This window comes from Balearica regulorum, chromosome 1 (assembly GCF_011004875.1).
Source record: "Balearica regulorum gibbericeps isolate bBalReg1 chromosome 1, bBalReg1.pri, whole genome shotgun sequence".
NCBI classification, from domain to species: domain Eukaryota; kingdom Metazoa; phylum Chordata; class Aves; order Gruiformes; family Gruidae; genus Balearica; species Balearica regulorum.
The window spans coordinates 86,102,020-86,122,515 of NC_046184.1; the positions used below are offsets into that span (position 1 = coordinate 86,102,020).

The 20,496-nt window shown below is 51.8% G+C and overlaps 2 protein-coding genes across 5 annotated transcripts; one reads left to right on the plus strand and one right to left on the minus strand.

The window, feature by feature from the left end:
- Nucleotides 1–309: 309 nt before the first annotated feature.
- PTMS (parathymosin) lies at nt 310–2,838 on the minus strand. The gene is made up of 4 exons (XM_075763518.1): nt 2,212–2,838; nt 1,460–1,531; nt 592–670; nt 310–432 (listed from the first exon to the last, which is right to left on the minus strand). The coding sequence occupies exons 1-4, from the start codon at nt 2,257–2,259 to the stop codon at nt 329–331; spliced, it is 303 nt and encodes a 100-aa protein (XP_075619633.1). The 5' UTR covers nt 2,260–2,838; the 3' UTR covers nt 310–328.
- Nucleotides 2,839–7,372: 4,534 nt separating this feature from the next.
- MLF2 (myeloid leukemia factor 2) lies at nt 7,373–18,419 on the plus strand. Of its 4 annotated transcripts, none has more exons than XM_075763490.1 (9): nt 7,373–7,461; nt 11,702–11,775; nt 13,730–13,856; nt 14,307–14,342; nt 15,822–15,875; nt 16,316–16,441; nt 16,785–16,944; nt 17,030–17,270; nt 17,817–18,419. In XM_075763490.1, the coding sequence occupies exons 1-8, from the start codon at nt 7,438–7,440 to the stop codon at nt 17,206–17,208; spliced, it is 780 nt and encodes a 259-aa protein (XP_075619605.1). In that variant the 5' UTR covers nt 7,373–7,437; the 3' UTR covers nt 17,209–17,270; nt 17,817–18,419. The 4 variants fall into 4 exon arrangements, with proteins under 4 accessions (XP_075619605.1, XP_075619614.1, XP_075619596.1 ...); XM_075763499.1 differs by lacking the exon at nt 7,373–7,461 and adding an exon at nt 11,003–11,024; XM_075763481.1 differs by lacking the exon at nt 7,373–7,461 and adding an exon at nt 11,177–11,311.
- The last annotated feature ends 2,077 nt before the right edge of the window (nt 18,420–20,496 follow it).

Below are 20,496 nucleotides of genomic sequence, written 5' to 3' on the forward strand. Positions count from 1 at the left end.
ACAGCTCCATTTGGAGGGATATCTGTGCTGTTGCTTTCAGAAGGTGTAACAAACCCAGGCTCACATCACTTCAGACAGACCCTGAGATCAACCCTTACAAGACCACCTTCTGCATGAAGCCCAGAAGTCATAGGTATTTGAAGGGTCGTGGCCCAGCACAATCTCAGCACCGTGACTTCTAGTGGAAAGACCTGCATCCTACAAGGAATCTACAGGGGTTTATTATCTCCCTGCCACATAAGATTTGTTTACCCAAAACAAAGAGAGGCCAATTTGAGATGCTCAGCGGCAGCATCCATGTGGATTTGATCAGCACATAGCAGGTACCCTAGTTCCTTCTCACTGCCATTACTCTCACGCTATCACTCACCTCTTCCTCTGCAGATCGTTTTTCTGCATGACCATCCTGCTCTTGACCATTCTCGTCTCCTTCTAAGCACAAGCAAGAGAGGAAATCACAAGTTAACTGAAGGAGCTTTGAGGGAAATGTAATTTCACAGTCAGAGGGCTCAGAGGAGGAATTTCCCTCCATGATCTTTCATTCCCCCACAGCCTGATTCCTCCCATTGTCCCTATACCTATTATTCCTACCTTCATCCTCATCACCACCTTCATCATCCACATCATCAGGATTCTCTTCCTCATCCTCTTCAGCTCCATTTTCCTCATCCTGGGCGAAATAAATTGGTCAGAGCAGGAATTGGCGTCAGGATGACATTCCCATGTGCTCTTTGCTGCAAGCGCAAGCACAATTTCCACAGCTCCAGCCATTTCAGACTCCAGTCTCAGATGTGCATGGAGTGACCTCTGCGCTGCTACTCAGACACCACCATTTCCACTATCCCAGCTGTCCCACACAGCTGAAACCCACCTCCCAGCCAGCCTTCTTTCCAGTTCCTCCCCGCCAATACGAACCCCCTTGACTTCCACAAGCTTACATCCTGACAAGCTGCTGCCATGCCATCCCAACAGAGTATCTCTCTGGTTATGAGCACAGGCTGTGCTAATAATGACTTAGCCTGTGCTCATAGTACATCTGCCTCCAGGTTCCTTCTGACCTTCATCAATCTGTGCATTTCCTCACTGTTCCATCTCCCAACCTTCTTCATCTTATACTCCTTATGACCTCAGAATACTTCAGTAAGTGCAGGACCATGTCTCCTGTGCCACCTTCTCCTAACTCCTACTTGCCCTTGACTCTATTCCCTTTTTTTCAAATCTTTTTTCTTCTTGCTGGGCCATGCTGACTATGCTAAGTCCTTCAAGGCTGATTCTCCACAATGATCCTATACCTCGCTGTTCATTTGCCCCTCTCCCTTATGACAGGCTCCACCAGCCTGTCCTCTTTCTTGATCTCCCATACTCCCTTCATATAAATTACCTGCAGCAAGCCAGGCTAACCACCCCTTATAAAATGCTCCCAAGATGCCTCTAAATCTATCCCTCAGCAGGGCCTCACCTCTACTATCTCTTTCTTCTTTTCTTTATGGACTGTTTTCTCCTCAAGTTTTTCCTTCTTTTCTTTCATTTCCTATACACGAGAAAAACATTCCAGTGGTCAGCGGTGAGAAAATAAAAGATGATGCTTAAACAAAGCGGGTTGAAAGGAGATGCAGAATCACGGTGAGAAAACATATTAGGCATTAAAACTGCCCTCCCTGACAAAAAAAAAAAAAAAAAAGCAGCAAAAATGTGTCGGAGCAACTTTTAGACCACACACATGTGGAAACCAGAACCACGGAATAGTTTAATCTTGTTTTTTGGTGTTTGGTGGTTTGCCTTTTTTTTTTAAAGAAGCTTGTCCTTAGGATCGAGGCGTTTCTGGCCTCCCCATGACACCCGGGGGCCCCGCCGCCGTTAAACCGTTCCCTAACGGCTCTGCCACCTCCCGCCCTGACGAGAGACCCGCCGGCGCGATCTACCCCCCCCTCCCCCCCCACACACACCCCGCCCCGCCCGGAACCAAGCGCGCGCGCAGCCCGGCCAATGGGGGGCGGGGGCGGGGCGGGGGGCGCGAGGGCCCGCGCGCGCCCCCCGCCCCGCCCCCGCCCCCCATTGGCCGGGCGGCGCGAGGGCTCGCGCGCGCCCCCCGCCGGTCGGGTACGTCAGACGCCGCCATGCGACCCCGCGGTGAGGCGAGCGGCGCCACTGTCCTTCATTCCCGCCCCCCCCCCCCCCCCACGTCGGGAGCGGGCCGGCAAGGGGTCTCACCTTAGCGCTCAGCTCCGCCGGCGCCTCTTCGACGCGTTTTTCCGACATCCTGGCTCGGGTAGCGAAGGGAAGAAACCAGTGGGAACCGTCCGAGGGAGCCCCGCGGGGAGAATAGGGCGGGTCAGCGGCAGGAGCGCAAAGTCTCAGCGATCTGGAGGAGGCGGCGGCGGGCTCCCACCCCGGGGGCCAAAGTGCCAGGGTCTCCCGCGGTGGGGGGATACGCCGGGGAAGGGGATTTATACACCGCCCGGTGACGAGGGAAGGAGGGACCTGAGGAGGGAGGGGAGAGGGACGGGAGGCGGAGGAGGGAGGGGAGAGGGACGGGCCGCGCGGCGGGGAGCGCGACCGCTAGAACAATGTGCGCTCGGCGCTACATTAAGGGCCGGCGGCCGCGCGGCAGCGGGGGCGCACCGCAGACCCCGCGAAAGCGCCGCCTCCCCCCCCCCCTTCAGCGCCGCCCGGCCCGTCGAGGCCAGGCGGGGGCGCGAAGCTCGAAAGCCCCGCTCTGAGCCGGCGCACCGGGTACTGCCTCGAGGCAGCCGAGCCCTCTGCCCGCCGCCCCTGCAGTACGGCCGGGGAGGAAATGAGCCGCCCGTACAGCCTGGCCGCCCCTCCTGGAGGAGCCCGGGGTGGGTGAGGAGCCGTGCGGCTAGGTCGTCTGGGAGGGCAACGCTGGCGACGGCCGGGCTCACGCGGCCTCCTGCCTGGAATTTTCCACTCCAGCTGCCCGTCCTCCCTCCCTCTTTCCCTCCCGCTGGAAGCGCTCCCGGCGGCGGGGCTCCTCCCGACCGCCCCACGGCCCGTCCCTCCCCTGCCCTCCGCTGGGCCCCAACGAGGGAACCCGCCGGGTGGGGGCGGGGCGGGAGCCAGGCTGTTTTTCCCGCGCTCTGTCCGCGGCGGATGGCGAGGGCGGGGCCCAGCTCTCGCGCGCGTCAGCGAGGCAGTTTACGGGGGTGGGGGGAAGGGTTAGCGAGCGCATCCCGATTCCCCATATAAGGAGGGACTAATGGATAGGCACCTGATTGGGCTATTCAAATGAGCCGTCTGCCTGGCAACAGGCTTCCCATTGGCTGGCAGGAGTAGGCTCGCTGGTGGCGGTGGGGGAAGCAGAGATGGTTGCTGTGAGGAGGGAGGGGCCGCTTGCACGTGGGGCGGTGGGGAACGCGCGCGAGGGACTGAGGGCGTGGGGCGGACCGGAGCGGGCGTGGTGTGGGGCCCTGCCGGGCGGGGCTGGGCGGCTGCTGGGGGCAGCCCTGCTCTCCGGTGGGTGCTGCAACTGCCTTCCCGGGGGGGCTGGCTGGCGTCCAGGGCGGCTTGTGAGGAGAGCGGCCTGTTTTGAAGCAGCCAGGCAGCGTGGGGCGGGGGCGTTGTGTGCATCCAGCGCTTAAAGCGGGGGAGCCCTCGGTGTTCTCAGCCCTGGGAGCTACTCAGCGGTAGCACGGCAGGCGTTGCGGCCAGGCAGACCGCCGCCACCCCCGCTTCCGCGGCGGGCGCTCAGCAGCCCGAGGCGGTGGCGGTGACCTGCTGACGGTCTTCACCAGGGGCAGCTGCAGCCGCCCGCTCCCAGCCCAGCCTCCCGCTCCGGCGGCGAGGCGGGCCGAGCGGAGGACCGGCTGGGCAGCATACGGCGTGCAACACTGACCCCTGCCGCCTGCCGCAGCGCTGTGCCCGCCTGTCTTGGCAACCGGCCTCTTCCTGCCTGCGGCCCGCGCCTGGTCCCGGTCCCGGCCCCCGCCGGTCGCGGAGGCGTTGGCGGTGCTTCCGGGCAGGGGGCGGCCCGCTGAGAAGGATCACCCGCCAGCTCTGAGTCTCCTTTTAAGCAACCTGCAGAACGGCACGTTGTGTCTTGCAGCTGCAGGGATTTGTTGTAAACTAAACACATGTTCCTATAGCCGTGCTTCAGACCGTTGTGTGTCAGCTTGAGCAGACCAGGATGACTAAATTCCCTTTACCTTTCCCAGAAGATTTACATTGTGCCACTCTTGGGCACACACACAAAATCTGCGTGCATTTGCAAGCCTATGTACAAAACTAAGCACACACGTGAGTATATATGGATGTACGTGCGTACACAGCCATTCTTGCAGGTACAAGGCAAAGTTATTAATCCGTCTGGTTGGAAAATGTATTTGGGCGCACAAGCTGTTCTTGTCCTTCTGATACAAACTCGGTAAGCCTCAGTGTAAAGTCAGGATTTAGAACGGGTCCTTTGAGTTTCATCGAATGTGTTTCAGCTTGAGCATTTAATAGAAAAAGCAATTAGTACTTGTGGAACAGAGGAGGTAGTAAGTACCTATCTCCTGAAGGAAAGTATGAAACATTGGATAGAGCATAATTTGTGTGACAGGGAGGTAGGAAGTCCCCACCTTGTCATCTCATCTCTTCCACAGCAACAGCTGCTTCTCTTGGATAATCTAATACATGGACTTCCTAGCTACACGCACTGCGTAGTGCCTGGTCCAAAGAAATTGTCATGTAACCCAGACACACAGATCCAAACTAGCACTGAAATAACAAATCATGAAAATACATGCATTACTTCTTTTTTTTCCTCTTGTGTTCCATAAAGCCCTTCTTGCCATCTTGTTGCATCTAGCTATCAGCATTCTAGCCCTGGTTTCGTTCAAGTACCCCTCTTTCATCCCTCTCTTCTGCAAAAAGAAAATCTTAATTTCTGGAGCTATACCCAAAAATAGGAGCCCAAAAAAATCTATAAAGCAGACAGATGTTGTTCCTCTCTGCTTCTGCTTGGCAGGAGATGTGTGGCTCATGGCTCTGCTGTTCTCTTCACCATTCCGGGTTTTTCCTTCTTTTCTTTATATGCTAAGCTACTGAAAATGCAAAACTACACCAACACGCATCCCTTGGCAGAGACATTTTCATATTAGTGCACAAACAGGCCTTGACACAACATCCTAGAGAAAGCAGGGGTTACATTCTGTGATGTCGCTGTGCCAAAAGTGTGTTGTTGACACAGCACGGATGCAGATAAACACCTGTTTGTGTAAGGGAAGTGTCTTCCCAACAGCCTGTGGGACGCGGCCGCTTGGTCAGCTCTACAGACTGGTGTGCTGCCTGTGACCTCTCCCTTCCCCCCAGCACTTGCAGTGTGCAGCCTCACATTTTCCCTTCCACGCTCCCCACCATATCCTCTTTGCAATTTTTACCTCATCTGTGGCTTCTCAAGTTTTGCCTCATACCTGTATTCTTGGCAGCATTCTTCTTGTGGCCCTCTCCCTGGCTTCTCTTTGTGACATCCTTTATTCCATGTGCAAAATTCATCTCGTATCCTCCCCTTGTTTTCCACATGTCTCATTTTGCCCTGCATGCCTGCATCAAGTATGTTTTTCCCCTTAAATCCAATATGAAACTCTTCTTTGTGCCTTGTGACATGCCCGTTTCTGCATCCCAACTCTTCTTGCCCTTCAGATCCTGATGGTGAGATTCCCTTGGCTTGTAGTGTGCAGCTGCTTCACTCAAGCCCTGAGGGGCCCCTGTCTCACCTAACTCTTCCCTGTGTCTTCTGCTCCTCCATCTGATTTGTGCCATTCTGCGTTTCGTCTGCTGAATCGATTTGCAGCTTTTCTCCACTTCCCTCTTCCATCTGTGTTTTTCCCTTTGTTGCAAATGCGAGTATACTCATTGTGCGGTCTGCAGATGCAAGTCCCTTTTCAGTATGTTCTGCAATCTTTGCCTCAAGTTGCTTTGCCAACTCAGCAGAATATATTCCATCCTTTTCAAAGTCTTATGTCCTTAGACAAAATGAGAGAGGTGCAGAAGTTACATGATATGTCATTGTTTGGGAACATAGACAATATGTGTGTGTGTCTGCAGCCTGGAGAACAATATGAATGTAATTTTCTCTGTACAATAGGTTACAATTTTTGTGCTGTATGCTGTTTGTGCTTTGTGTTCACGAGGCGTGTGCATGCGTTTAGATGCAGTACATACCCGTTTGTGTACAGTGGTGCTATTTCTCTCTGTTGCATGCATTTACTTTGTGAGTATAGAAAGCACGGTACTTTTCTACTGAGGCATGCGTTAAGCTTGCATGTGTGCATCTTCATATGTGAGCATGTGCTTGCATATGTGTCTAGGCTCTCATGCATGGTACGTATTTTTCTGCTTCTAGCATATGCAAGGTGCATGCACCTAGAAGCAAGTATTTATGCATTTTGTTTTAATACCTTGCTAGCCTTGTTGCAGTATTCTGTTGGGGAACGTGGACTTTGTTGTTTATGTTCAAGGCTGAACTAACGATGAGCCATTCTCTGAGTAAAAACAAAACACAATGCTGGGTATTTTAAGAATTTTATTTTGTGACCTAACTCATAAGTGGTTCCAAAACTCTTCCAAACTATTTGCTGAACAACAAAAGAGCAGAAGGTTGTATGCTTGCATTAACTTTTCTTAGATTTACATAAATTCAGACACAAAGAGTATCTGACCTTTTACTTAAAGTGAAACTAGCAAAATCTCAATGTGCAGAAGGAATGTATTTGAATGCATTTATGTATTTAATCCACACTGTTCATCTTTCTGTCCCGTGTCCATTAAAAATCCAGGCAGATAATGAGTTTTGTACTTCTTTCATGACGCTGTATCCTGAAGTCCAGAGGAAATACCCAAGAAGTCAACCACCAGCCAACTTTGCATTGGCAAACGGCTTCCCGAGAGGCAACGCATTTAAATAAGCACGGTAGAGGACTGGGAAACGGGGTAGGTAACACGATGAGACAAAGCAAGAGGAGCAGAAGGGAGTGAGGAAGGCTGACGCAGCCTGTCAGAAGACTGGAAAGGGGAGGGAGATTTTCAGTCGTGATTTTTGTGAACCTCTCTTTGCTAACACAGCACAGATGGAGGTCGTGGTTCTCACTCACAGTGTGACAGCCACATTCTTAACACGAGCAAAATATTCTGAAAGTAATTGCTGCTGCGCAACACAAGCTGCAGGCACCACAAGCTGGCTGTACCATCCCAAATATGAATTGTCACATCTGAGGATCAAATCAGAGCTGTCCTTCATTCAGGGTGCCCTTCATCCGAGGTCGTAGTTAGTTGTTGAGTGAGGATTACGTAAGAGGCACAGATGAAGGGAACGGATGAGGATATGGCTGTGGGTAGCTCTGACTTCTGATAACGAGGATTTCTTTGTTTTACAGGCGTCCACAGAGACCCTGGAACATTTGGACACATTAAGAAGCTGTTTCTGTCTTCCTGGCCAAAATGATCAGTCCCTGGAAGCAGCAGGTAACAAGGCATGATTTTTCAGCCTACTGTTTATTTACCTTCACCATGTGATAACTCGGTTTGCTTTTAAAACATTTCCACTGTGGCTGCCCCTTTGCCTGACTGTGCCGCTAAGGGCAATTGGGGATGCCGGGGGCGAGGCGGGCTGCCTGGCAGCAGCCGGGAGAAGGTGGAGTTGAGGGCAGCGGTGCCATTCATGCCTCTTCCATTTTGTCCTTCACTCACCTCCTTCTGGCTGCCTGCTGAGCTTCTTCCTCCCCTTCCCCCCATCCTCCACCACCTCCAGCACAACCTGGGCAGCTTAAAAAAAAAAAAAAAAAAAAAAAAGGAAATGGAGAGACATGGTTAATGGCTTTTAATGGCTTTTATTCATGATGAAAACAGAAGCAGCCTAAATGGAGAGTGTGACGGGAGCAAGATGGGAGTCTTGCTTTTCATTCACACCCCCCCATATGCTTCATTATCCTAACCTACCAAATGGCCATCCCGTTGGTGCACATTAAGACATAATGTGGTGAGTACTATACAGAAACCTCTCCTACAAATAGTGCAGTAACACAACTTCTGCGTTCCTCAGAACTCTGGGCTTGTCCATCTTCCAGAAAAAGGGTACGTTTCCAATTCCTCCTTCCAGGGTTTCAGTGAACTGGTAATACCACTGGTCATGCAGTCTTTGGTAACATAGGTTCAACAAGTGTAAGGACTGCCTGTAACGCCTCAGAAATATCCAGTAAGACTCACAGTCTCAGCCCCCATTCTTAATAGACTCAGCCCTTTGGATCACCAGCCACCTGCGGAGGAGCAGCATTAGGGACAGAAAAAGAATCTGCAAAGCAATAGTGGTTCCAAACTCTTTTCTTTTCCTGCCCTGTGTCTGGAAGGCAGGAATCCCTGACTTAGTATTTGGAAAAAAATGAGGGACTCCTACCATCTTGTGTTGGGTTGACCTGCGCTGGAGGCCAGGTGCCCCCCAAAGCCGCTCTGTCACTCCCCTCCTCAGCTGGACAGGGGGGAGAAAATACAACAAAAGGCTCCTGGGTCGAGATAAGGGCAGGGAGAGATCACTCACCAGTTATTGTCAAGGGCAAAAGAGACTCAACGTAGAAAAACTTCATCCAATTTATTACCAAGAAAACAGTAGAGGAATGAGAAATAAACCCAAATCTTAAAACACCTCCCCCTACCCCTCCCTTCTTCCCAGGCTCAACTTCACTCCCAATTTCTCTACCTCCTCCCCCTGAGTGTGGCAGTGGGACAGGGAATGGGGGTTGTGGTCAGCGTTCATCACACGTTGTCCCTGCCGCTCCTTCCTCCTCAGGGGGAGGACTCCTCACGCTCTGCCCCTGCTCCAGTGTGGGCTCCCTCCCACGGGTGACAGTCCTCCACCAACTTCTCCAACATGAGTCCTTCCCATGGGCTACAGTTCTTCACAAACTGCTCCAGCGTGGGTCCCCCACCGGGTCACAAGTCCTGCCAGCAAACCTGCTTCAGTGTGGGCTCCTCTCTCCATGGGGCCACAGGTCCTGCCAGGAGCCTGCTCCAGCGTAGGCTTCCCATGGGGTCACAGCCTCCTTCAGGTGCATCCATCTGCTCTGGCGTGGGGTCCTCCAGGGGCTGCAGTGGATATCTGCTTTACCATGGACCTCTGTGGGCTGCAGGGGGACAGCCTGCCTCACCATGGTCTTCTCCAGGGGCTGCAGGGGAATCTCTGCTCTGATGCCTGGAGCACCTCCTGCCCCTCCTGCACTGACCTTGGTGTCTGCAGAGTTTCTCACGTCTTCTCACTCCTCTGGCTGCAAAAGCTGCCACTCCATTTTTCCCCCCTCTTCTTAACTCTGTTATCCCAGAGGTGCTACCACCATCACTGATGGGCTTGGCCTTGACCAGCGGCGGGTCTGTCTTGGAGCCGGCTGACATTGGCTCTGTCAGACATGGGGGAAGCTTCTAGCAGCTTCTCACAGAAGCCACCTCTGTAGCCCCCCCTGCCACCCCTGCTACTAAAACCTTGCCACGCAAACCCAAAACACATCTCTAGGACATTCCAGGAGTGGGAGGATCACTGGTATCTGGGGGACATCAAGTCATTTAAAAAAAAGAAGGGGAAAAAAAAAAAGATGCTTCTGTTCTTGCCCAAGAAGCTCTTCACCTGCCTTTGAAGCCTGCCACTTGAGGTCAGCTCCACACACTCTAATCAAACGCCAGGAGAGCCTCAGAGCAAAAGGAAAACACACCAAATGGGAAAGGCTTTCCAGACTGGAGGTCTCTGAAGGATGATTCAGGGTTGCAAAAGAAGCAGCGCTAGCAGATACTCTGTATGCACTTCAGTGCTGACAGGTCAGCTCTAAGCTGGCAACAGGAGAGCGTTTCAGCAGCTCACCTAGGAACAGCCTCCCTAAGGAGCACTGCTTAGCCCGTGCCCTGCCCATTGGATCTGTCTCCACCTCACGGTCCTGCACCATTGTGCTGCCCACAGCTTCCGCATTGTGGACATGAGTTTCAGCCTCTGAAGAACGTGTTACTAGATATAGTGGGGGATATTGGAAGAATCTTCTGCATACACACAGGCACGGGTGTCTAGTGAGAGGTCTTCTTTCTGGACACCCAGCAGTTTTGAGACCAGCTATAGCAAGAAGTACTGTTAAGTCCCCTACACATTCCATGCACGCTACGGGGTCATTTTCCTCTGTCAGACTCCAAAATCCAAGGACGTGGCTCCTGCGACAAACCAGGAGTTTGATTCCTCAACCACATCTTGCAACCTGCTATTTCCAGTCTTCTGGCACGGGCTTAGCCTGGCTCCCACACACAGCGAGCAGGATGCAACAGTCAACAAAAACACCACTAAGGAAGCACGCCCTGGTCTCAAGCTGGAATGAATCAGCCAGCTTTCTTCCTTTTAATCCAGTGGTAGCTGAAGGCAACCAGCACTCCCCAGGGATGGTGACAGAGGCTGTCACCCCACTGACTTGCGGAGGTTCCCCACCACCACTGTAGGCACATGCACTGAGTACCTGTGCTTTGTCTGTGGTTCCCGGCAGCTGCCCAGGGGCAGTGATGACCCACAGCCAGCTTACAAAGTACCTTCCCTGTTCACTCAGCACAGGCAGACATCACTCAGTGCCTCCTGCGTGCCCATGCTGGGCAGGAACCCAGGGCCAAGTGCTGTCCCTGCAGCGGCCCAGCCGCAGCTGCAGACTGTCAGTGAAATCACTGGTCACCAACCACTGGGGTTATCGCTAATGTGAGCTGCCAGCTGGCAACCTCCATCTCCTCCGCCGTGTTCCCTGGCCGATGAGCGCGGCAGAGCCACCCGTGACAGCGCTCTCTCTCCTTCTGACCCTTCGAGTGCTCGCCTTGCCCCTCAGCTGCCCTCCTCTTACCGAGGCGGGAGGTGAGCAACGCCCCCAGCGCCCGCCCGCCATCGCCTCTGCCCGAGGAACAATGGCCCCTTGTCACTGGGGCATGTTTTCACTTGCTGCCAGCTGCAGCTCGCTCCGGGACCCACCAGGCACTGCCGTGCGCCGGGACGGGTGGTGGTAGCAGTGCCCGAGGCCTCCCAGACGGTAAGGCAGGCTGAGGAAGCCGCCACACGGCCCTTCGGCCTATGACCCGTCGGGCCCGGGGCGTCCTCCTCCGGTGGGCCCTGTACAGGGCTGCGGGCTCCAGGGCGGCGGCCCCTGGTCGTGCCCGCCGCGCCACGGGGGGCGCCAGGGGGCGCTCTGCCCAGCAGCCCTTCCGGCCTTGGCTGAGCTTCGGGGCGCGCGCGCGTCGGCGCGAGGCGGGGCGCGGGACCCCCCTCTTTCCCCCTCGCCTTTCCCCGCCAAGCGCGTCGCCGCCCGGGCCGGGGTGGGTGCGCATGCGCGGGGCGAGCCGGCTGGGGCGGCAGGGGCGAGCGCGGTCCCAGGCCGCGATGGGCGCGGAGGCGTGAGCGGCCCGCAGGCGTCCTGCTGCCGCGGAGGGGGAAGGGCTGCGCCCGCCGCTCGGCACCCACCGGCGCGCCGGCAGGCAGGGGAAGGGGCGCGGCGGACGGGGCCGGGGGCGGGGCTTGGGCCCGGGGCCGGGAGGGCCGCGGCGGGGGGGGGGGGTCGCGGCCTGGGGCGCCGCCGAGGGAGCGCTGCCTTCACCTGCCCGGCATGGGGACGATGCAAGAGGCGCGGGGCGGGGGGGCCGGTTCCTCAGCCCGTCCCGTCCCCGCCCTTTGCCTCGGCTGTACTCACACACCCCCCCCTCCCCTCCGCAGAGGCCGCCCCCGACCGAGGGAAGCATGTTCCGGCTGATGAGGGATGGGGAGCCGGAGGACCCCATGTTTGCCATGTGAGTCGAGCTGGGCATCGTCCTGGGGGGGTGGCACAGCAGGAGGGGGGGCTGCGGCACCGATCATCCCGGGGAGAGGAGGGGGCAAGGTGTACGCTGCACTCGCCTCCGAATAGGCGGGCAGAGGCCTCCTGGGCTGCGGGAAATGCCGCAGCGCAGCAGCTGTCTGGAGAAAAATACAAACGGTCTCCTAAGGGGCAGCACAGGGAATAACCTGGTTCGTGTTGGTCGGCTCTCTGTATTCTCAGAGCACGGTTTAGAAGGAAAGCGTAATTAAATAAAGTAGGCCAAAAGGCATTGCAACTGTCTGAGGAAGAGAGGGTTGGAATACCTAATCTTTTTCTTTGCGTAAGGATTTTTTTTTTCCTTATGCAAAGTAGGATTTCAGTTCAGATGGATGAAATCTACTGTTACGTCCAGTGTTTGTTGCTGTTCTGCACAAAGAGTCATTAATGGAGTTGGAGAAGACTGCTAAAGCAGTTGTCAAGTTGTAAGGAACTAAGTAAAGAGAAGACAACAAGTAGTTTTGAAATACGAGTCTTGAAATCTAGCAAAGGTCCCAAGAACTCTTCCTGGGATTCCTTTTACTGAATGTTTTTGTTTCTGTCCGCAGTCCAGAAATTGGGCGCTATTGATAAATTTTGGCAGTGAAACTAAGTTGGCAGTCCATGCCAAAGCAGATAAGGAATACACTGTTAATACAGTAAGGATTTGATTATGTTAAGCATAGCACTACTAGAAATGTGGTGGAATTAATTTATGTAGAAGAATAAAGTCCATTTTTTGCTTATAAAATTGGTAATAAGAATTTTATCAGCTGTAAAAAAATTAGTAGTAGAGGAGACCTTGATGTCCCAGTTAGTCACAGAATGACTGTGTGTTGTCATTGATGTGGCAGGTATGAGTCTACCTTTTATTATGGGATTTCCAGTAGAGACGGAAAAGTATTGGTTTGTAGTTGGTGCTTTTGTGATCTCAGGAATATTCAATGCTGTTGAGGTTATTCACACTCAAGAGGGATATGTGCAGACTAGATGTGCAGAGAAATGCTATGGTATTTCCCCGACTTTTTTTACTGTGACCACTGTATTCTGTGACAGTTTGTCCTTGTTCTCCTTTTTCCCTCCTTGCTCCTCTAGTATGTGTGAATGCATACAGCCCTTAAAGTGGAGGCTGCAAAAGAAGGAAAGGAAGGAAAACCAGTTAGGGACCCCAGTTATTGTTCCCTTTCCCTCTCAAATCTACAAAAGCTGTGTGCGGTCTCAACATCTTGACAAGTGTACACATAACATTGTAGGAAAATAGCAGATGAAGATTACTTGGGGTGGAGGGATGTCACACAATGTCAGGCTATACAGTCCATTCTGGAGGCTTCAGTCTTGCATTTGAGTGTGTTTGTGTGCGTGTATGTGGAGGGGTGAGAGGACAATATCTCTCTGTTGTAGAAAGTAAAAGTAGCCCAAAGCGTAACCCTCTTTTTGCAGCCAGGAGGGCAAAATGAAGAACTGCTCTTCTAGAGGGTTTGATTGTTTTGCAGAGCTGTTAATGTAAAAGGATTTGATGGCACAAGAGGAAATGAGTATGAAACGATGGTGGTACATGGACTGCAGATCTGAGAAGTGGCTTTCATCTGTTAGAGCAGCAAGGTTCTGGAATGGCATTGGCCATGCTTGACCCGAAAACATTAGTGGGAGCAGAACAGCAAACTACTTCTGAACAGACATCAATTAGTGTCTGAGAGGGCTTCTGTAGTGTAATACCTTCTGTTACAAGAATTAAGATGTGATCCAAAGGATCACCATAAGCAACACTGAGTTCTTGGCATTCTGGATTTTCAGCTTGGAAAGGAATGTACAGTTACATAAGAGAAACTCAAAGTCAGATTGGGTGGATTACGTGAGGCTTGTCTTCTGTCATCCCTTCCTCACCCTTATTCTCTCAACCTTTCCAAAAGGGACCCTTTTGCCATCCACCGGCAGCACATGAACCGCATGCTTTCTGGAAGTTTTGGGTTCGGCCCGCTCCTTGGCATCACTGATGGGACCACACCTGGGGCTCGCCAGGCTGGCCGTAGGATGCAGGTAAAAGAGGGGCTGAGTACAGGATGGGATTTCTTAAACTGCTTTGTTAGCTTCTTTCTTCCACTGCTTTTGGGTTGGGCAGGCCCCTCTCCTTCACATGGGTGGTGGGTGCAGAATTAATCTCTAAACCAGTAGTGTCTTTGTCCCTTTCTTTGCTCCATGTGCATTAATACATGGAACACAACTGTTTCTAGGTTGAATGGGAGGAAGGGAAGAAATAAAATAAATCAATATAACTGGGAGAAATTTAGGAGTATCACCTTCTGTCTGGTTTGTTAGGGGTGATACGATTTGAACCGACATGAGACTGTGGGGCATTTTCTTGATTTGTTTGTTGGGCCTGAATGTTCCCAGTTCTATTTCTGAGAAGGATGAGAGTGTTCGGAGGAGGGTCTAGTGTTTGGCTGTTGCAAGGTCATTCTCTGTTCTGTTCTTCTGTTGTCCTGGCAGGCAGGAGCTGTTTCACCCTTCGGGATGCTTGGCATGGTAAGTTCTCTGTTTTTCTGGGTCAAATTAGAGGCTTTCCAAGTAGTGGCTCCATACTGAGATTCATCAGCACTCTGTGTAACCGATGTGAAAATGTAGCCATCTGTGAGCAAGACCATCTATCCTATCAGGTAGTGAGGGTGGGAAGGTGTGAAGGAACCAGAATGAGCTCTAGATTTATAGTAAATGGAATATAGAAGAGGGTATTGAACTGAAACTGGAGGCAGCTGGTTTCTCTTGGACCTCTCTCATTGAGTTGCTGTATGACTTCAGGCCTTTCCCTTGTTTCCCCTCTAATGTTTTAATCTAGTCTGTGACCTGTTCTAGAGGAGAGATTCTAACTCTGTTTATATGGGGAGGTTGTATTTGCACCTTGGGCAGAGGAGAGCCCTAAAACTGTTATAGCACAATATTTTTTAGGAATTAGGATAGTTAATATCTCGGAAGAGCAGATAGTCTCTTAATAACATCATATGTCTGAAAAGAAGCTGCAGATCTGTTTGTAGGTAATGGAGGAAAAGAGTGGAGGCCATCAGTAGGCAGAGCTGATTGTTGAACCTCTTTTGCCGGTGGTGGCAGATAGAAAAGCCAACAGAATCCTTCACGTGAACAGGACTGGAATGAAAATGGCTGTATGTATGTGAGAACACCATGCTTGGGGCGTGCTGATCTCCGTCATCTACTAAAGTAATACAGTGGAAATAGATTATTCCAGATCCAGCAACTTTAGCTGCCTTGCTCTGCAGGATTGCCTCGGTGAAAGAGACTAAGCGTCCTGGAATTGTTGTAGCTCAGAGAAGGATTAATAAGAATACAAACCGATAGACTTCAAAGGATAATAACATTGCGTGTGAGTACTGCTCTGCTGGAAACAAGAACAGGAGGCTACTTGAGGAAACAAAAAAATCAGCAAGTTTAAACTGTTTACATATTGCACAATTAACCTGCAAGACCTGCTGGCCCAGTAGATTATTGCAGCCTTTAGGTTTACAAGATTAAAAAGTCAGGTGTTTGTAGGGAAACTAAGAAAACTTATCATTATGTTAGAAAGAATACAATCAATGGAAACTTCCTTGTAATTTAAATTAAGAGTTGACAGCGATGAGGTGAAAACATCAAGGATGACTGTCTTGTGGTTAAGATCACTGTTAGTGCACATCCTGAGATTTCTTCTCTTAGCTTTGCTGAGTGCCCGGACTCACAAACACCAGTGCATCGGGAGTGAGACCCATACTAAAAGAGCAACCTTTGCCATATCCAGAGATCTGGAGAGCCAGAACACTTGGGCAATGCAACCTGAGAGAATGGAGATAACAGCAACCCTGAATCTTGGGTTTTTTCTGTACCACTGAAAGGGAAAAGATCAAGGTTTTTCTTCTTAGGCAGCACGTTGTTGCCCCTTGCAGATAGTTTGTTTTTCTTCCCTCCTGTACCTTTCCAAACTGACTATTCTTGTGTTCTCTTTTCCTTTTTTATTAGGCAGGTGGCTTTATAGATATGTTTGGGATGATGAACGACATGATTGGAAACATGGTAAGAACCCTCCATAAATAAGGGGAGGGATGCCCTCCTGTACTGAGGGGAGTACTGAGGGTGCTCCTGCCATCCCCTCTGATATGTCCCACCTCATCGTGCTGCTTTGGCGCGGGCTGTGCTCAGGCTGCTGAGTGGCAGAGGCTGTATGCCTTGCTTCATGACCAGGATTCAGTCATAGAGAGCGTGTTCCTGAGGTGCGTACCCTCTAAGTGTGGGAAGGAGAGATGGGTGAGGAAGGAAGTGTGGGCGTAGACTTGTTTAGCAAGAAACAAGAATTCATTTAACAGGAACATGCATTCTCCAGAAAGACGGACTCATGGGGATTATATTCTTCCTACTGTAATTTCTTCCTACTGCATTGTATATAGAGAGAATTAACTGCCATCTCTTCTTCCCTCCCATTGCTTCTTCATACCATTCCCCGTTTCTTCTTGCAGGAGCATATGACAAGTGGTGCTAACTGCCAGACATTTACCTCGTCAACTGTCATCTCCTATTCCAACCTGGGTGACGGGCCCAAAGTCTATCAAGAGACCTCAGAGATGCGTTCAGCACCTGGTGGGGTAAGGAGGAGGCTGCAGTTGCATCTTCCCAGCAGGAGGCTACTGGTTTTGCTGTGGGTGGATAGACTTCATTTGGAGGCCACTCACAGCACTTCTGCTTTGCGGTCACTTGCAGTTCAAGGAGTGTGTTGTGACTCGCTGAACCATGCTGAGGGCCACTGGGAGGGAATGGGAAGCGCTGGCAGTGGGGAATCTGTTTTTCCCTCTTCCTTATGTTGCATCTGATACCCTGGGAGTGGTGGCAGTGCAACGTGACTGAAGTACTGCGGGCAAGAATCAGAGTGCCTTGTGGGGCTGGGTGAGTGAATTAAAATGTTGATCCTACACGGGAATCTGCCCTCAGATCCGTGAGACTAGACGGACCGTAAGGGACTCAGACAGTGGCTTGGAACAAATGTCGATTGGACACCACATCAGGGAGCGGGCCCACATCATGCAGCGGTCACGGAACCACCGCACAGGTGACCAGGAGGAGAGGCAGGACTACATCAACATGGATGAAAGTGAGTACTGTCCATGTCCTCCTGGCAAACTCAGGTGCCGCTTCCCCACCTCCTCCCCGCCTGAGCTCCTTCTTTCCTTACATAGGTGATGCAGCCGCATTTGATGATGAGTGGAGGCGAGAGACATCCCGTTTCCGGCCACAGCGGGGGCTGGATTACCGACGTCATGAAGGCAGCAGTGGCCGTCGGGCTGAAGGGACTCGTCTTGCGATCCAGGGCCCTGAGGATTCTCCCTCCAGACAGTCCCGTCGGTACGACTGGTGAACGCAGAGCAGACCTTGTGGGGGGTGCAGCGTGGCCACCCCCAAATCTATCTACATGCTCTTGTAAGTCTTAACAAGGTTTTTTTTTCCTCATCTTCCACTGCATGGTTGCCTCTTAGCCATATGATTATTTATTTTCATTGCCCCAATCTTACATTATTTTTGAAGTGTTGGTTGGAAATGGGTTTTCCCACTTAATTTAGCGAGCAGGGGAAGATGTGAATTTTGAGAAAATACTATTTCTGAATGGGAAGGTAGAAGCTGTTCAGGTTAGCTTTGTCATCAACAAAAAAGTGTGCTGTCAGCCTTAACTGATGGTTGAAGTGGTATGAAATGATGTGGGATCACAATCTGTAGAGTGTTTATACCGTATAGAACGTGGAGACCTTTTGCTGCTAATCCAGTTTGAAATATAAGTAAGTGCTGGTGACTGCTGTCCTGTGTTTTGCATAGGGTTCACTAGGATGTGATCTAGCGCTTGAAAAGGGACTTCTTCCTTTTTCCTTTTTTGATGTTGACATCAGATTTAAACATGTCCTTGTCTGTCTTCTGTCCTGCTTTCTAGTCACCGCTTACTCTTTTTATGTTTTCTGTTTCCCTTCCTCCCAGGTACAGACAGTGAAACTCTGAAGCCCCTTCAAAGCACCACTCAGACCCTCCTCAAATTTAGTATTAACCTCCCTCCCACTTAAGAATTGAAACAAAGCAACTAATCTTCTGCATTGCTCTTTTTTGCCCCATTTGGGTGCTGCAGTGGGGTGTGGGGAATCTCACTGATGTGCAAGGAACGCATTAATTGCCCATTCCCTTTCTGCTCTCCCTTGGTTCTGTTCTTTCTGCCAGTAGTGGTGGGCATGAGGAGCTGCCACCTTGCCTCTTCCATCCTTTCCGCTCTTTCTGTGCTGAGTTGGGCTGGTTCTGAAGTTTGTGTTTAGTCCCGTGTGAAAGAAAAATGAGGGAATTCTGCTAGAAACCTGTGTCGGTCCCCTCACCGGGACAGAGGCTTCGATTCCCCTCCTGCTCCTTGGTGCAGCTACAGAGAAGCAGAAGGATAGTGCGCGTTAGAGAAGGGAGGAGCAGAACAAAAGCTGGATCAGCCTGTGGGCCCCCTTCCCCCCCCCCCCAACCCCTCTTCAGTCAGCTCCCCCACTTTTTTAATTTGTGAAACTTGTAACTAGATGTTTACTGAATAAAGAAACAAACTGTAAAGAATTGTTGGATCAGTCTTTACCTTCAGCTAATGTAATTGTACCTGCTGTGGAATTAAGTAAGCTCTTTCGCATCCTTGGGAACTTGCCGCGGAGAAACTTGGTATTTAATTCTAAGGCTTTATTTTCTTCTAGAAAATACCCTTACAGACTTCCCGTGTAGTTACAAAGTGAGATAATGCTCAGCATGGAAAATGTGAAAGGAGACCCAAGAACCCACCGTTTGCAAAACATACCCTTTAATTGCTGTTTTGCTGGGCACTCAAGGGAGATTGGTTGGTCTTTCTTGCCACCTGGTCATCTGTGCAGCCCTGAATTGGGCCTCTGGGGTTCCTGCACAGCCAGGCAATATTTCCAATATCTTCCCATTATTTCTCTGCAACTGAGGCTGACGTCGTTTTGAATGACCTTTTTTTTAACTGCCTCAACATTGGGTGAAATGTGAGAGACATTAGGAATACAGGACTTAGGGAAAATCTGGGTTCTTGGGCCAGTTTCCTGCTCCAGCACGCACCCTTAGGTAAACCTTTTCATCAAGGCATTTGGAAGAAAAGGCAGGAAATTGATGCAATTTACACTTGGAAGTGGTGTGCCGGGATCTTGCCATGCATCCCTGTGTTATACATCTGGGCACTAACAGAGGGGCAGACACCTCGCTGAGGCTGGGACTATCTTCCCCTGAAAGAAAGGGTGCAGAACCCAGCCCCTGAAAGATTAGGGCAGAGTTTGCACATACTCCACCCTTCAAGGAAGCACTGGGCAGAGCCTTAGCTACTGGCAGGCTCTGTGCCCACTTCCCCGTGCTGTTCTGGTAGCAAACCCCAAGTCCTCTTCTTCAGGTGATGGCTCCGCATCCCGGGTGCAGTTGGAGAGGTCTCTGGCATCTGGGAGAGTGAAGGGAGGGACCTCAGTTCAGACAGTGAAGTAAGTGTTTGTGGTGGGTTGACCTGCGCTGGAGGCCAGGTGCCCCCCAAAGCTGCTCTGTCACTCCCCTCCTCAGCTGGACAGGGGGGGGAAAATACAAAAGGCTCCTGGGTCGAGATAAGGGCAGGGAGAGATCACTCACCAGTTATCGTCAAGGGCAAAAGAGACTCAACGTAGAAAAACTTCATCCAATTTATTACCAAGAAAACAGTAGAGGAATGAGAAATAAACCCAAATCTTAAAACACCTCCCCCTACCCCTCCCTTCTTCCCAGGCTCAACTTCACTCCCAATTTCTCTACCTCCTCCCCCTGAGTGTGGCAGTGGGACAGGGAATGGGGGTTGTGGTCAGCGTTCATCACACGTTGTCCCTGCCGCTCCTTCCTCCTCAGGGGGAGGACTCCTCACGCTCTGCCCCTGCTCCAGTGTGGGCTCCCTCCCACGGGTGACAGTCCTCCACCAACTTCTCCAACATGAGTCCTTCCCATGGGCTACAGTTCTTCACAAACTGCTCCAGCCTGGGTCCCCCACCGGGTCACAAGTCCTGCCAGCAAACCTGCTTCAGTGTGGGCTCCTCTCTCCATGGGGCCACAGGTCCTGCCAGGAGCCTGCTCCAGCGTGGGCTTCCCATGGGGTCACAGCCTCCTTCAGGTGCATCCATCTGCTCTGGCGTGGGGTCCTCCAGGGGCTGCAGTGGATATCTGCTTTACCATGGACCTCTGTGGGCTGCAGGGGGACAGCCTGCCTCACCATGGTCTTCTCCAGGGGCTGCAGGGGAATCTCTGCTCTGATGCCTGGAGCACCTCCTGCCCCTCCTGCACTGACCTTGGTGTCTGCAAAGTTTCTCACGTCTTCTCACTCCTCTGGCTGCAAAAGCTGCCACTAGGTTGGTTTTTTCCTTCTTAACTCTGTTATCCCAGAGGTGCTACCACCATCACTGATGGGCTCGGCCTTGACCAGTGGCAGGTCCGTCTTGGAGCTGGCTGACATTGGCTTTGTCTGACCTAGAGGAAGCTTCTAGCAGCTTCTCACAGAAGCTACCCCTGTAACGTCTCCCCGCCCCCTGCTACCAAAACCTTGCCACGCAAACCGGAAACATTGTTGGAGGAGGATAAACCAGTGATCCGTTTCTGGAGATGCCATAGTCAGGGCAGGCCC